The sequence below is a fragment of the Notothenia rossii genome (assembly GCF_949606895.1).
Source record: "Notothenia rossii genome assembly, chromosome: 1".
Classification (NCBI taxonomy): Eukaryota; Metazoa; Chordata; class Actinopteri; order Perciformes; family Nototheniidae; genus Notothenia; species Notothenia rossii.
Genome location: NC_136912.1, coordinates 12,574,884 through 12,591,774, shown reverse-complemented (window position 1 = coordinate 12,591,774; position 16,891 = coordinate 12,574,884). Strand labels below are relative to the sequence as shown.

Below are 16,891 nucleotides of genomic sequence, written 5' to 3'. Positions count from 1 at the left end.
GAGGCCACCAAGAGTGACAGAGTGTCTCAGTGTGCTGAAGGATAGACCAGCTACAGGCCAGACTCTATAGACTTTCCAAGGGGTAAAATGCTGCTGCCGGAGTACTGACCGGAAGTATTGCTGATATCAAGTCTACCATCCTCTTAAAATACTCTGTCCAACAATATCAATCTCATGAAGAAAGGTTTTTTTTAACGCTTATTCAAAATAGCAGAGAAACATGCATTCTTGTTCTCAGGAGGGGACATTGACAGAGTAGTACTGGAAAAGTACTACATAGTAGGGGGTATTTTCAGTGGTACTGAGTCCAACAGGATCAATCTCACGAAGAATTAATGGCAACAAAAAATAATTCCCTCATTAAACTTAGCAGAAGTGGCTTGATTTTGTTCTAAGCAGGGGACTTTGAGTATTTCTCAAAAAATACACAGTAAAAGTACTTCAATGTACTGTAAGTAGTAGGCTAACTAATACAAAGTCAAACAGTGTCAATTTCATTAAGAACTAATGGTAAAATTATATTTTTTATCATTCATCAAATATAGCAGAAAAACATGCATTATGTAGCCTACTAAGGAGGGGACTTTGACAGAGGATTGCTCACAAAGTACACAGCAAAAGTACTTTTCTTAAGAACTTGTGGTAAAACATATTTGTATCACTCGTCAAATATAGCAGCTGATTTGAACAAACAAACGCGAGAGGAGGCTGAGTTGACCGCAGTGCAGAATCGCTGTATAGTTTAAATCTCCTAACAATGTTGTCCATTTTAGACACAGGCTTATTATATTTACAGCCCTTAATAACATCCATTTTCTCGGTTCAATATATATCTACGCCGTTTTCGTTGTGATCGCTAAATTCACCTTGTTTCCCTTTGTTTATAATATTATCACCGCTTTGTTTTGAAATCACTTCCGTGAGTTTCGCCCCGCCCCTCGCTCCAATGACCATCAGACCATTTAGTAAGGTAAAAAGCAAAAAAGCCTCTCAAACGTTCTTCCGTTTACGTGCTTAATAAAGAAAAACAATTGGACGGTAGATACACGGATTTATTTTGTATGTACATTCTTCTTGTAAATATGTTTAATAAAAACCAAATAAATATACCACAACAACTAATAGTACTACTTCTTGGCATTTAAAATAAATAAATAAACACGAATGTCAATGATGATCATTAGCCTTTTACTAGAGTCAAGTGTTTTTTGGGGACAGCGTTACAAAGTTTTGGGGGCGGGGCCATTTGTTTGACGTCATAATATATGTTGCCTAGTGTAAACAGTCCATTGGCTGATTCTTTGTGATGGGGGTTCCCTGCCCCGGATTGCAGGGGTGAAACAATAAATACAACCTATCACTTTAAATCTTCAATCTCTGGTACAGCAGAGATCATAAACTGTTAGGTAGTCAAACGAGGGGAAATATCATTATACACACCTGGGATATTCCAGAACAGTGTACAGCTGGTCACTCGTAGATATTTATTAACAATAATTCTGTCTACATAGATAGGTCTTTCATAAGGTAAGTTAGCCATCCTCCAAGCTCTGTCAGGCTACCAGCTAATGTTAGCTGCATTGTCTGGTCGAAAACACGACTGCTCGCCAGACCGGTAGTACTCATTTAAAGTTATCAACTAGAGGTGTCGCTTCTGTATACATAGCGCACCTTAGCTATTTAGCTTTGAGTGTCAGTTAAATTAGTCAAATTTGCCTTCCTTTGTTTTTTTTGAGCTAGCATTAGCCCTCGACTTGTTTCATTGATAATGGTTCAGTTTTGACTGTAGGGTAATTTATTAAAAACTTTGAGTAACTCTGAATTACCTGGTTTTGATGCAATAAGATATACGTTTGTCGTTTTTGGTAAATTTTTGCCTCATTGGCATAACATTGACATGCTTTTTTGGTGCACCACAATGGCTAACATCACCTCATCGTTATGAAGGCTTTATTTTCCCTCTCTTGCAATTAGCGTCCGACTTCTGTGTGCAGAAGTGTCATCAAAGTAACATCTTGACAGTTGTGGAATTTTCTGTGTAAACGGACAATAACCATGTGGTTCTAGTAATGTGGTGCTCCGGCAAAGTGACAGCCGGATGAAGGAAAAACGACGACGCCACAAGTTAGCTTATGCTAATGCTAGCTAACTAGCATGTCGCAAGCTTGCCGTTGCTGTTCTGTGTACTGGGTTAGCGTTAGCATTTCAAGATTACAGCCAAGAGGCAGGTAGTTCAGATTATATATTCATTCCTATATTTCACAGTCTAGCGGACGTTTGTCTTGCTGTCAATGTGGGTGCATCATTTCTATGACGGGGATGCACATTATACATCTGTAATGTCAAAGGGCTGATTAAAATGTGAGAAATAGTTGTTAGCATAGACATGAAAAGGCCTCATTTATACAGTATGCCTAGCTACAAAGGGCTGCACACATGTGTGTAACACACCTATGTGATTGATACTTTTTATATATAGCATTTTCATTTTAGTTAAATTCGATTCTTTGTCCGTTTCCAAACTTTAACATCTGCATTAGTCTCCTTATTCTCCGACTACAGCCGGTTTCCCTCTTTTGTCTCATTGGATGAACGTGATGGCGCAGTTGTGTTAGCCAGGCAGCTAGCTAAACAGTCAGCTGTCTTGCGTCTGCTAAATGTGATTGATGTGGGTCGGATGAACGGTGGGCCTAATAAGACAAATAACCTCGTTCTGTTCAAAAGGAGACGTGAAACACCTCTCGTACTTCATGTTCTGGCTGCCCAAACATCGATGTTGTTTATCAGCAAACGTTCACGAGTACTCGTATGAACTTCCTTAAAATGGGCTGAAGTCAAAAGCTTTATGTCCATGTGATTATCTTCTACATTCAGTTGTCAATTCGTTTGGTGCGTCCCACTATAACTAATGCAGTCTTATACTTAAGCTCTGAAACAAATCTAACCTTTTATGAAGCTCAATTATTCTAACTGGTTTGTAAAAAGTGCAGATGGATGATCTAATACAATAAACCAGCACCATACACTACTACAGCCTGCAAAGTGACCTTAAGGTGCAGTCCACACCTCTTGAACAAATGCTAAATGCATAGAATAATAAATAACCTTCAGAAATGTAGGGTTTCTAACAGGACTGTATATATATATATTTCAAATAATTTGCATTTATAAAATGTCAACCAAGTGTATGTGTGTGTTTGAGGTTCTTGATGGCGGTATAACAATTAATCCCTTGTCTCTCTTCTGTTTCAGCACTTAATATTGTTTACCAAAGAAATGGTGATGGAGAAGCCAAGTCCCCTGCTTGTAGGGCGGGAGTTTGTGAGGCAGTATTACACACTGTTAAATAAGGCACCAGACTTCCTGCACAGGTAATTACCCAAATAAGTTGCAAGGCACTAACTCTGAAGGTGTTTGCATTGCTGTTTAACTGTCATATATCTGTGTCATTAGGTTTTATGGGAGGAATTCTTCTTATGTTCATGGAGGACTTGACCCAAGTGGGAAGCTTGCAGAAGCAGTTTACGGTCAAGCGGTAAGTGCTATGACCAAGTAATGAAGATTCACATAAAGAAATTCTGTCTTGTATAGAATTACAAATAACAGTGATACAATTAGTATTTTTTAAATGTAGATCATAGCACTCAGTAAATAGTTAATTTAAAGATAGAATAATTGCTGGTGAAAACAATAGTGACATGATTGACCATATATCAATTAATAATGAAAGTGAATGTAAACAGCACACCAACTTACCTCAGAACATTGCTAACTGGCAAATCCTCAATATGAATGATATTCTATGATCTAATGCAATGTTATTTTTACAGATGTATTCTCCCTTTCCCCAAATTAATTTGTATTCTTTGTCAATTTGTCTCTGCAACTCTTAGGAAATCCACAAGAAGGTCATGTCCCTGCAGTTCAGTGAGTGCCACACAAAGATCAGACACGTGGATGCTCATGCCACACTGAGTGACGGCGTGGTGGTGCAAGTCCTTGGAGAACTGTCCAACAACGGTCAACCCATGAGGAAGTTCATGCAAACTTTCGTGCTTGCTCCAGAGGTGATTCCCTCTGCTTCTGAGTACTGTTGCCATACATATTTGAGAGTTGAGTGAGAATTAAGAAATAATTATTTCCTAAGATGTATTGCACGTGCAATGTTCTAGCATCATGCCATGTGTGTAAAAATCAAATATGAGACTGATCAGCTGGTCACCGTCAGTGCATCTTTAGCTCTACTACAGTTTTTAGTTCAGTTGCTTTTTCTAAACTGAAATAGGTCACAAAAAGAAAAAAAATGTGAAGTCTGGTTTCACAGTCTGGCAACAATAACATCTAATTGGTTCAGTTTAAAGAAAATCCCTCTTAATGATTTAGAAATTCTCACTATAGGGTTCAGTGGCCAACAAGTTCTACGTCCACAATGACATCTTCCGTTACGAGGATGAGGTCTTTGGCGACTCTGAAGCGGAGCTTGATGAAGGTAAGATGTTCACAAATATCCCAAACACAGCGGGTTTTTTAAATTAAAAAAAAGAATGTTTTCATGGTTTCTCATGAGCAACTAAAGCAAATCATTTGAAAATTGTTTTGGTTTCTCTCACTTAGAATCAGAGGAGGAAGTTGAAGAGGAGCCGGAGGAGAGGCAGCCGTCCCCTGAGCCACTTCAAGAAAGCCCCAACAGCACCACCTACTACGAGCCTCACCCTGTCACGTACGTCAGAGCTTCAACTATCTCATAATATATATTAGGATGTTTTACCCTTAAAATATACATAAAGCATTTAGCTTTTTATACTTATTTTACCTGTGGAAGTGACTTCATGTTGATTTGTGCTCTGTAGTAATGGAGTAGAGGAGCCCATGGAGGAGCCGGCTCCAGAGCCCGAACCAGAGCCCGAACCAGAGCCCAAGGTAGAAGAAGTCAAGCCTGAAGTCGATGAGAAGGTTTTGGAAGAGATGGAGGAGAAAGCTCCGTCACCGGCCCCTGTGGAGTCTCCACCAAACACACAGGAGCCTCCCAAGGTGAGCCTGATGTGTGGATAGAGCGACACCTGTTTCTTTCTCTCACACAAACACATTCACTTCCTGCCCTTGAAAATAAAGTATTAAGAACAAATTTGACCTTTTTATGAAAGTAACACCAGCGAGACAGTATATCCAACAACTAACTGACCACTAGGGATGGGTATCGTTAAGGTTTTAACGGTACTACTACTTTTATCGATACCGCTTATCGATCTGGTCTTTTAACGGTACTTATAAGGTAAACTAACTAAACAAATTGTGAACAAAATTAAGATTGCTTTTTATTTAAATTAATAATATTTCACATCAAAAGAAACAATGTTTCAAAAAATCGTATTCAATAATCTGATGACAGAATTGTAGGCTACCGATAACGTCAGAGCTTAACGGTACCACGGTCTTTAATAATTCAGCCCCGGGGCCTGTTTAATACCGGGGCTCGGTACCCATCCCTACTGACCACAATGTCAGCCCTGCTGATATCTTAAACCACCAAACAAATGTTGCTGTAGCTTATCTCCCAATCCAACAGAGGTTTCAATGAAGACATTAACATACCCACCAAAGTTTAAAGTAAGGTGTTAATTGTTGTTAACAATGCATTACTGCTTCTTTCCCAGGCTTTCTCATGGGCCTCTGTGACCAGTAAAAACCTGCCACCCAGCGGCACTCTAACGTCCTCTGGAATGTCCCCCCATCTTGTCAAAGGTCAAAGCTCACAGGTAAACATCTATCATGAATTTGACTAATAAAGTGAACTATCAGAGCAGATGTGAAGCAGACAGGGTGTCCGCGGGGTCTTAAAAAGTATTAAAAGTTGATAATTAAATGTAGCGACAATTAAGGCTATTAAAAAGTATTAAACGGCATTTTCCAAGGTTTTACATTTTGTGGTTTGTTTTCAATAAGTTTATCAATTGTCCAAAGAGGTTGTATTCTACAGTCTGCCTGAATGTAATCATTGCGTAGGTGTGTGGTGTGATTCTGTGTACCGTAATTTTCGGACTATAAGGCGCACCTGAATATAAGCCGCAGCAGCTAAATTGAATGATGTGTACATATATAAGCCGCACTGGACTATAAGCCGCAGGTGTTTTAATGTTTAATTACCATATGTAAGGGTTCGTGCAAAGAGGGGATTGTCGGGAAAGAGATGGCTGTTTGAGGAAGCTCCCATTTATTAACATTTCAACAAACAAGTTGCATATTTGCGTAACGTATTCAAGTGTTACCATTTAGTGCAATATTAGCTACAGAACATGTACTGTGCTGTGTAAACTGTACTGTATCACATAGCGTTTCAGACACACAAACTTTTCAACTTTCAAACGTAAACGGTGCGCTCCCAGCGCACGTACCGGCAGTGGTTTTCAACCAGTCGCTCTCGTAATGTCTGTCTGTCTTGCTCTTGTTCTGTCTCTCGTACCACTCTCGGTTCCACTTTTACTTTTGCTCGCTACCTGTCTCACTCTTTTCCGGCCTCCAGCTTTTCCTGCTGGAGCCCGCCGCTTAAAGGTGGGGTGCGCGGACCGGCCATAGAGCCCATAGAGTTAAAGGTGGTGAACTGTAACCTGTAAAATCCATAGATTTAGGAGGTCCCCTAGTGGCCGTTAGCTGTAAAAATCCATAGATTAGCCGCACCGTTATATAAGCCGCAGCGTCGAAAAATGGGGAAAAAGGCACGGCTTATAGTCCGAAAATTACGGTAGTTTATTTATGGCATCCCGTTGAATTTGACGTCATCTGAACAGGACATTGCACGCTCACTGCTTGCTAGCGTGCGAAGGTCCGTTTACGCCGGTTGTTAAAAGATAAGGAGGAAGGACAATCAATACTGTATATAGTAAATGTTGCGCCAATGTAACCGGTTAAAACTCGAAGTGGCGATGAGGTCTTAAAATGTATGGAAAGGGTCTTAAAAAGGGTCTTAAAAGGTCTTACATTTAACTTCAGGTTTCCTGCATGTACCCTGAGCAAAGCAATATTTCACAACTATACAAGTCTACCACGACGGGTATTTCAATCATACATTTAATGGATGACTACATGGTGGCTATAAGCAGCATAGGGTGCATTTTGTGCAATAATTTTCCGAGTGGTGTGGAGTTTAGGAACATTGGGGTTTGCATTACATAAAGGAACTCACTGTACAAAGGAACCACTTCTCGCCTGTATATTTGAGACCATTATGAAATACAAAAGATTGATTTCACAACCAAATTGGGTGGATACAAATGTGTTATATTCCTAACTATAATTACTCAAAGCATGTACAAAAGGAGCAAAGTGACTTAAGAATAGAACACATAACCAGCTGAGGCAAGTGGACCCAATCTGTTTCTTTGAAGCAATTATGAAAGGGATTTCTGGTTGATTTATTAATGTTTTGTGTGACACCCCTCCCCCTACAGGCCAGAGGTGATGGAAAGACGGAGATGCAGACGGCACCCATCCGACCGAGAGACCAGCGCACACGTGACAGACCGGCGTTCCCCCCGCGGGGTTCCAGGCCTGGTAATGCCAACACCTGTCCTGCAGAATAAGGCCTTCATCACGTCTTCTTTTTCAAGTGGTTCATTTGGTTTGTTCTCACACACGTCTCTCTCACTGTTAGATGGTGTTGCACCTTCGGAGTCACAAACGGGGAAACCACCCTTGAGTTTTGTTAACAAAGGTAAACCCTTTGAGTCACGTCTTCTAAAACCCTGTTTCTTGATTTGTCTTTGGGAATTTATTTAGTCAGTGTTATCTTCCACCTGGTATGGGTTTCACTTTGCTGATAATGTGATTGACTTTCTTACATGTAGATGCAGATGATTCATGTTAGCCAATGTGTTTGTTTTGACCTGCAGGTAGCCGGGGCGACTCTGACTCTGGCGACATGGACAACAGGCGAATTGTCCGTTACCCTGACAGTCACCAGCTCTTTGTTGGCAACCTCCCACATGACATCGATGAGAGCGAGCTCAAAGACTTCTTCATGAGTATGTTTACTACACTACTACTGTCTCGTTCAACAAAATGAATGAAAACCTCAATATGAATTATTTACATCCTACAAGCTGTAGTCTACAGACTTAAGGCGAGACACGGCAAAAACATCGTTTTTCATGCACTGGTCAATTTTGAGATTTTGTGCCATTTTGATTCCATAACATGTTTTTCTTTCAGGCTTTTGGAAGGAAAACGTACAAAATACACATTTAGGTGTTTATTTGACTATAGTTTGTCTATTTGCGTCTGTAGATTTCTCCTAAATTCACCAAAAGTTAGCATTCTAACGTAACATAAAGTACCGCGACCGCTGTTTGCACCATGTCAACAGAGATATCGTTGGCAAGCTGAGTCTCTCCTACACAATCTCACCGGATCCAAATATGGTCATTTCCTTTCTATCAGTAACCAATCGTGAAAGTACAAAGGGGTCTTAAACCAAGAAACAAAATCTCATTAGCTGGTGTCAATTTCTGACAACATGATTCGTTCAGATGCGTCACGTGGTGTGCTTAAACACTTCCTGGTTAGCTTTCCGCTGGAAATTTAAATCTGAAAATGACAAAAGAACAGACGACAACAATTGTCACTTGCACGAAGCAAGGTAATACAAAAAAGAAATGACCCCGAACATGAAATACCTTCTCGGAGTGCGTCGATGCGCAAGCTGTCATCCAAAGAACAGGAGGGTTTTACTCAATATGAGTTTTTTTCTCCTACTCCGAGTCAGAAATGTCCACTTCAGTAGCACTTGCATACACCAAACCTTCCAGTTATATTCCTATCAATATTATGAAGGCTTTTACAGAAGGGTTTGTTCAAATATCATTCAAAGCCTGAATGATATAACATTTTATACCTAAAAACATGGCAAATTGATATTTTAGGGCTGTTGACAGTATTTTCTGATTTATGGAGTGATTATAAGAGAAAAAATCCCTTCTGTAAAAGCCTTAGATTCTAATATGACTACAAAATGAAAAAATAATTTTAAACCTGGCTTTATCCAATGTTCAGATTTGTGTTCCTGAAATGTGTTAAAATATGCGCATATTTAATGTGATTATGGCTCATTTGCACATTTAAACAGGCTATTTCAGAAAACTTCTAATACAAAAAACAATTTTCCTAATATAAGTAATTAACTGGAGACATTTCTAGCGGATATCTTTAAGTAAAAATGACCCTATTCACCTGTCTCGCCTTAACAACAAATGTTTTGGTACAGAGCTTCTCACACATGACCATTTTAATATATATTTGAATGAGAATATTGATGCAGTAATGACGAGTCCCTAAATTGTAATCACAATCTCATAAAAAAAGTATTACAATTATTTTATTTTTCCCAAATGTTGCTGTTTGTCAAAATGTCATGACATGAAAAACACATCTTTACAATTGTAAATAAACTCCCTTTTTTTGTCTTTTTCTTGCAGCGTACGGAAATGTCGTGGAGCTGCGGATAAACACCAAGGGCGTTGGTGGGAAACTTCCCAACTTTGGATTTGTGGTCTTTGACGACTCTGATCCCGTGCAAAGAATCCTGGGGGCCAAGGTACAAGGGGCATGTATCACAATTTCATTACCTACTTTCATTCATCTGGTGGTGGTTTGGTGACACACAACTAATCTATAATGGCACATGGTGTGGGATAAACACACCGGAAACACCTTGATTTTTTAAAATGATAATTCTTGTTTCTGTTATTTCTGTCACAAATCCAGCTGGTGAACAAATGTATGAGGCTGTGTTCAGAACAATTGTAGCATTGGGTTAAAGGAAAAAATGGGCAGCTGGGTCGAGGTGTTGCTGCACCTGAGATCAAATATAAATCAAGAAGTGCAGTTTGCAATCGCTAAGACAGTTTGATTCTTCTTTTCTATCACTGTGGCAGCATTGCTGGAAACTCACTGGTCTCATTTACTGTGTCATCTTTGTACACAGAACATCCTAGACCAGGGCTATTCAATTGGCGGCCCGCGGGCCAAATCCGGCCCCGGGGTGATATTTACTGGCCCTTTCAGTATAATGTTAAAAAGTAATCAACTTTTTTAAAATTAATTTGTTTAAAGTTTTTGGGCCAGAGTGCCTTTTTATTCCAGAGAGGGTGTTAAATTGAGAGATAGAGGGGAAGACATTGCCTGAAAACTTTGGTGGGCTCGGGTTTCGAACCCACCTACTAGCTACTGTAGATAATTTCACCTAAATTAAATCAAATGAAATGATGTTGATGGTTAAATTAGCTTCACATGTAGGCCTACTGAGTTCTGAACTTGCCATTTAGATCTATAAAGGCCTTGGGTCTATCTTGTTTGATTTAATTAAACACAACATATGCACTCCACTATGCTGTTGTAGTATTTCCTGTATCTGAAGCTCTTAATATGATTGCTCATATTTCAAGCCATCTTTTTCCCGGCCCCTTGCTTTGGATCATTTTCATCAACCGGCCCCCATTCCAAACTAATTGAATAGCCCTGTCCTAGACCAAACAGCAGCTGTCAAAACTATAAAAACGCCGATATCCAAGGCAACTTCCTACAAATAAGAAGTAAACGGAAGAAAGACATGAACAATTCAACATCTTAAATATGTTTCTCATGTTTTTGTCGCAATTTTTGGGAAGTTTCTGTGTTGGCACCTCAACTGCAAACTCCATTGTGGCTTAATGTAAATGAATGATGGGACTACTTTTTTTATTTTTTATTTTTTTTTAACTGGTGCATTCTAAATCTTGTCTGAACACAGCCTTAAATCTGAAATGATTTCACTGGCAGGGACACAGAACTTGTCAGGTCAACCCAGTGCTTACATGGGGTCCGGGACAGATGGACAAAGTTGTGTGTGCAAACCAGTGAATGACGTGGATTCTGAAATTGATTGGGGGAAAATATTAAGTCTTTTTTTTTTTTCGTTCATACTGACCGTGCTTATCTCCCTGCAGCCGATAATGTTCCGCGGTGAAGTGCGTCTGAATGTGGAGGAGAAAAAGACGAGGGCGGTGCGTGAAAGAGAAACTCGTGGAGGAGACGATCGTCGGGACATGAGGCGCAGCGACCGGGGCTCCGGAGGGTCAAGAGGCATCGTGGGGAGTGGGATGATGCGCGACGGGAGGGGACCCCCACCCCGAGGCGGCATGGCCCCCAAACCCGGCATGGGCTCCGGAAGAGGCTCCGGGGGCCAGGGCGAGGGCCGCTTCACCACCCAGCGCCGCTGAGACGAGCACCACCCCGCAGTGTGGAAGTAGTACCGCGTTCTTCATCTTCAACCGTTCTCTCGTTAAAGAAAAAGAAATCTTCATGTATAAACGTATATATTTGGTTTTTTTGTTTTATTTTTTTATTTTTTTGTTCCCTCTTTTGCTTTGGAATGTGACACAGCCTGTCAACTTTTTTCTTTTGTGAAATAGACAGCACAAAAATAAGCAAACAAATCTTTTCCGCTTATTAGTTGTGAGCTGAGCGTCCTTTTCGGGTATCTCAAGAATTCACAAACTTTAATTTGTAAATTTGTGAAAGAAAAGACGAACCAACCAGGAGCAATCTGCCACATTAGGAGGGACTGATGAGACTTTTAACTACGATAACACAGCCCATCATTTGGAAAAGAGATTATATGCCTTGACTTAACTGAGGCGCTGCTTCATGAAATCCCTCTATTGCACATTTTATACGGTAGTTTTCTGCCCGTTACTGTTGGAAAAGAGTGAGATGCAAAATGTGTGCAGTTCCAGTGGAAAAGTTTGCCTTTTACTTTTTCCTTTTGAGAGACCACTGCTTACAAATTGCATAATGCACTCATCAATATGCACTAATGGGTACTTTTGTCGTATTACATAGACATCCAAGCTCGGAACGCAGCTGGAGAGACCTGTTTTGTCTCAAAGCGACACGACTTTCCGGGGCAGGCCTCGCTCACAGCCTGTCCGCTGTGACCAATGAACCTTTCACACTTTTGACCCAAAACTACACTTCAATTACTGCTGGATGGACAAGATGACAAAGCAAATCTACATTATATTTTTCCTCATTTATAAATCGAATGAAAATAATAAAAAAAAAGAAAAAGCTTAAATCCTGGACTTTCACCAAATAACTCGGGGGAGGGGGGGACAAGAAACGAAGAACAATAGAAGAGTGGTTGTGATGATGGCGGCTCGCTCTGTTTTTTTTATTTTGATTCCAAGTTAGTTTTTTCTTCATGTTTTTCCCTGCCAGCTACACCACGAAACTAGACGGATGCCACCTTCCCTGCCTAAGTGCGGAGTAACAGAATAAATGTACAGCTAAAATCATAGTTTACTGTATGTTTTGTGTTCTGTATATACTTCTAATTTCTCTCACAACTTGGTAAAAGCATGAATGGTGCCTTCTATTTCACCTTTTCCAGTCTTACTCTAGCGGTTCGAGGCGTTCTGCTTCCTGTTATGGAGCCGCTCATTTTGAACTATATTTCTTTTTGGGAGCGGATGGGAAAACATTGCAGTATTCATTCACAGGTTTTTGAGTTTTTTTTTCTTTCTGGTGCATAGTTTATTTTTCCATACTGTTTTACTACCTAAGATAATCTGCTGTGAGTTTTTTGTACATTTGTTTGTATTGTGTCTGTTCTGGGGTCTGTAGAGGACATTAGGTGCATCCAGTTCTGTTAGATGTTAAAAGATGCATCTGAAGAACAACCCCCCCCCCCCCCGGTTAAGGTACATTAAAGATGGTGACAGTAAAATGTTTGTTCCTCGGTTTAAGAAGTCATAGCTCTACACATCCCTAGGGTCTGCAGTTTGGAAATAATTTATCTAATTCAGATGATGTTACTGCTACGTTCCTAAGCAACCATTTTGCAGGTGGACTGGCCGTAACCCGCCTACAGACTAGCAAATAATGCTCACTTTTCTAGCTATTAGTGCATTTGTATTTTCATATCCTGTTCTTCTTATTATTCATTTCTTTCTTCCATTCAAGGCAATGATCTAAACGCCACCTTTGTCTTCCCCCTCTTGCCCTCTAGTGTATTTCCTTTGTACCACTTGGTAGGGAGGGAAGACCTTTTGGTTTCAGCTGGACAGGAAAACATGACACACTTTATTATTTTTTGTTATCTTGCACTGAATTGGGAAGTGATCGATGTAGCATTTTTCTGGACAAATATACGAATGAGGTCTTCCTTGTCTGCTGGTATTGCACTATTTACAACATTTCTGGGACAATCTCTCATTTGGAATACAGTCTCTCCAAATTTCTCATCTGGCAGTAGAAAAAATACGATGACGTGACATGAAATATCTGCTCTCAGTTGATGTACAGACATGGCATATTTTATGTCATTTGCCACAGTAATACTCGGCTATTCTCCCTTTGTAGTCGAAATCAAATATTTTCAGATGTGAGATTAGTTTAATAGAGATTTCTTACCATCAGTCTTTGACCTATTACAGAAAAACCTTGCTCTTTGATCCTTGAGTGTTTCTCATGGGTGCCTCTGCCCCGAATGTTTATTTGTCAGGTAATTGCTTAACTTGAGCACTTCACTGCAATCCTACTTTTTACAGCAACGGTCAACGAAGAGGGTGACGAAGAAGAGCCATCATGCTTTCACACCAATTTGTGCTTTTTACATCAAAGTGGTGGTTAAATATCTGAGGATTGATCTTCTTTTTCACTGAGGTTTTCAACAAAGTACCCTTTTTCCAATCTTTTAAAGGATCCTCAAAAGCGAAAAAGGCTGTCAATTAATGTTCCTGTGGTTGAAAATGCAGTATGGATCCTCTGTGAATCATTCCAGTCCTTTTTTTGAATGGAAATAGAAGTACCTTCTTGGCTTTAGCAGGTGTGGTAAACAGGTGGCTGCCATCTTCATTTGTACTGTGTTTACCCTTTACTTGTTGCTCGTACAAAAGTGTTGCAGGTGGAGAATCTTTTTCCTGGTTTTTGTTCTTTTTTTTTCTTTCAATTTTGAATGTGTTGGACTTAACATACAATAAACTACTGATATCAGCCCCACTCACAACGTTTGTCATGTGTACAGGTTCCTGCATCGGAGATAATTGAGAGGACACGCTGCTGCTTTTGTTAATAAGCTTCACAAAACTGATCATATTATGAAGTATGAAGCAGCTCCTTCCTTTAGTGCAGAAAAACGTACAAGATAATCAGCTTTTATCTTCAATACTTTGAAACAGTAGGGGCAAGCTTTGGTTGTGACCTGATTGTTATTTTGAAAGTATTACACTTAGTATTTCTAATTAAAGGAACACCCTACAGTCTTTACACTCTGCCCCTTGTATTAAGTGTTTTGGGGCTTTTGAAAAAGCTTTCTCAGGACTAGATAAAATCTTGCTTTGGAGTTTGGAGACCACATTTAAAGCTCAAGTTCTGTCTTACAAACATGGTGTAGAGTTTAAAATATGTTGTCGGATTTGTAGTTTAGACGCTTTTCAGGCTTGACTTATACTAAGGAATAAAAGTCGTAATGTATTGGTTTCTTTTTGTATGTCACTACCAAGTCACCTGATGTAGTGGAAATGCGTTATTAAATTATATTGGAGTGTCCTTTTGTTTTTCTGTCTCATCCCTTATTGTAATGTTCCTTTTTGATCCGTGTTTATTATACAGCTTGACTCCCAGAAACATCCAGAAAACATTAAGTGAGCCCAGAGTCTTTACTGGAACTGACACCGCCACACCTTTTGGCCATTAGTGATGACCGAGAGGATATCATTTTGTTTGCTCTCAGGAAAATCCTACTCCTATTTCATTTGTGAGTCTCTGTTGTTCTCTTTTGCTACATCCACGCCGATGGTGTAATAAACTAATCTACAGGTGGTGGTATGTCACGATGTGCTGTAATGTGCCAACAAAGGAAACACGAAGAAGACAACCAAGAACATGGAAGCAAACTTTTATCAATTATTTTTATTAAATGTATTCAAAATCAGCTTGTTTTTAGGAATAAGGAAATGCATTTAAGATGCAATTTTAGACACAATCCCTTTTGGGTAAGTAACACTAAATATAGAACAGAAACAGGAAACCTCCACATTGCTCCCTTCAGATGAAAACAAACGACTGCATGCATTTGTGTAAATACAGTTATTCATTTACACAATTGTTATATTCAAAGGATTGAAGCTGTCTCATCCAGCAGCACCCGCTCAGTCTCCGTCACTTTTGGATGAAGATTCACTGGATGAAGAATGAAACTTCTGAGCCTGGATGGGAGGTCTCTGATCTCCTTTTGGATTGCTCTGAGGGACCACTGGGGGGAGTTGATATTGAGAAACCGGGAGGGAAGCTGAGTGTGGAAGAAGCTGACCTCCTGCTTGAATATACCTGGGGTCAGTTGCACGTTGACCATAAGCATAAGACCCTCCTCTGCCTGGATACTGGAGGACGTAGTAAGGCATCATGTGCTGCTGGTAGAAGGCATTAGCTGGAGGAGGACGGGGGTCTTGTTCTAGTACCTTGACATAGTTTGGAGGTGGAGGTGCTGGGTTCAAAGACTCCCCAAGGAACCGCCATGGTGGGTCCTCATTTCTTTGCAGAGTAGCCAAAACATCTTTCACAAAGGAAAATATGATCATTAGGAATCAAGTCAATCACATTCACTACAGGATCTGAAATCAAAGCGCTGAGAACTGAATTCATGTCATACCTTGTTGATGGTCATTTGGTGTAGCTCCTTGGCGATAGTTGGCAAGTCTATCTAAACAGGGACTTGAGGAAAAGATTTCCAAAGAAAAGGTCACTATTTCATAATATTGCTAAATTAAGGGATACTGCCAGGATTTGAGCAACACTGATCTCATGAGTCTAAAAAATATACATCAATCAAATTGATTTGGATGAACTCAACAATGTATTTAATTGGTTAACTGTTAATACAATAAAACATACATTTCATACATTCTGTTTAAAAAAGATTAAAGCTAGAACTAAATGTACAAATGCAAAATATATTTTGGAGTCTAACACAAATGTATAATGTGTACTCCAAACCCAAATACAAAAAAGTACAGAAAAATCACCTAAAAAGGATTAAATCAATCAAATTCACCTAAGGATCTTCAAAAGAAGATTTCACTATTTCATAATATTATGAAATAAAAGTCCATTGCCAGGATTTTAACAGCACTAATGTCATGAGTCTAATACATTTTTTTTATAATATCATATATATTTTGCCTAAAAATGCTGGAGCCTGCATACACAGATGTACTACTACTACTACTACTACTACTACTACTACTACTATGTACTACCACTATTACTCCACAACCAAATACAAAAAAATACAGAAAGAATCACCAGATACGAGTAGTCTAGTCAATCAAATCCCAAATTCACGTTGAATATGTTTACTATCTGTTTAATAAATCTTCTATTCAAGGAAACGTCCTCAGGGTTACAGCCCAAACGTATATGTTATGTAAGTTTGAATTAAAGAATGATGTCTTAATAAATCCTACCTGTGTCGTGTATCAGGGAGCACAGAAGAAGAGTCAGGGCTGCTGTTATGGAAAGTTATTTCCTGCTGAACCTCTGAGAATCCTCTTTATAGATAGGGGTGACACATTATTTGTTTTTGTAATGCATTAGTTTTATGACTGAGGTATTGTGTCACACTCTGTTATACTGTAATGATCATGTATGCAATCATACTGGATTGAATAATTTTATCAACAGTCTTAATTACTTTAATTACCGAGTAAATGTGAATCATAGTGTCTTTATTATTATTATTACAAGTGTTGAGAAACAATGTTAACTGAGAAACTGTCTAATATCAGCTTTGGCATTGAAAGTGAATACAAACACTAGGAACAAGCTCAAAAGCACAGTGAATAACTATTGTATTTATAAT

The 16,891-nt window shown here is 39.4% G+C and overlaps 1 protein-coding gene and 1 long non-coding RNA gene across 9 annotated transcripts; one reads left to right on the top strand and one right to left on the bottom strand.

The window, feature by feature from the left end:
- Positions 1 to 1,359: 1,359 nt before the first annotated feature.
- Positions 1,360 to 11,383, top strand: g3bp2a (G3BP stress granule assembly factor 2a). 8 transcript variants are annotated; one of them, XM_079645228.1, is made up of 13 exons: positions 1,360 to 1,527; positions 3,253 to 3,371; positions 3,454 to 3,535; positions 3,894 to 4,112; positions 4,399 to 4,489; positions 4,615 to 4,720; positions 4,851 to 5,031; positions 5,655 to 5,756; positions 7,446 to 7,548; positions 7,649 to 7,708; positions 7,887 to 8,018; positions 9,468 to 9,595; positions 10,977 to 11,383. In XM_079645228.1, exons 2-13 carry the CDS (start codon positions 3,277 to 3,279, stop codon positions 11,247 to 11,249), a joined length of 1,572 nt encoding a protein of 523 aa, XP_079501354.1. In that variant the 5' UTR covers positions 1,360 to 1,527; positions 3,253 to 3,276; the 3' UTR covers positions 11,250 to 11,383. The 8 variants fall into 8 exon arrangements, with proteins under 8 accessions (XP_079501354.1, XP_079501358.1, XP_079501355.1 ...); XM_079645229.1 differs by having other exon boundaries at positions 1,361 to 1,527; positions 9,468 to 9,586; XM_079645231.1 differs by having other exon boundaries at positions 1,362 to 1,527; positions 3,894 to 4,067; positions 9,468 to 9,586.
- A 92-nt stretch (positions 11,384 to 11,475) lies between these two features.
- On the bottom strand, positions 11,476 to 16,583 carry LOC307016346. Its single transcript, XR_013801781.1, has 3 exons — positions 16,497 to 16,583; positions 15,683 to 15,744; positions 11,476 to 15,586 (listed from the first exon to the last, which is right to left on the bottom strand). It is a non-coding gene; the product is annotated as an uncharacterized lncRNA (long non-coding RNA).
- Between the last annotated feature and the right edge of the window lie 308 nt (positions 16,584 to 16,891).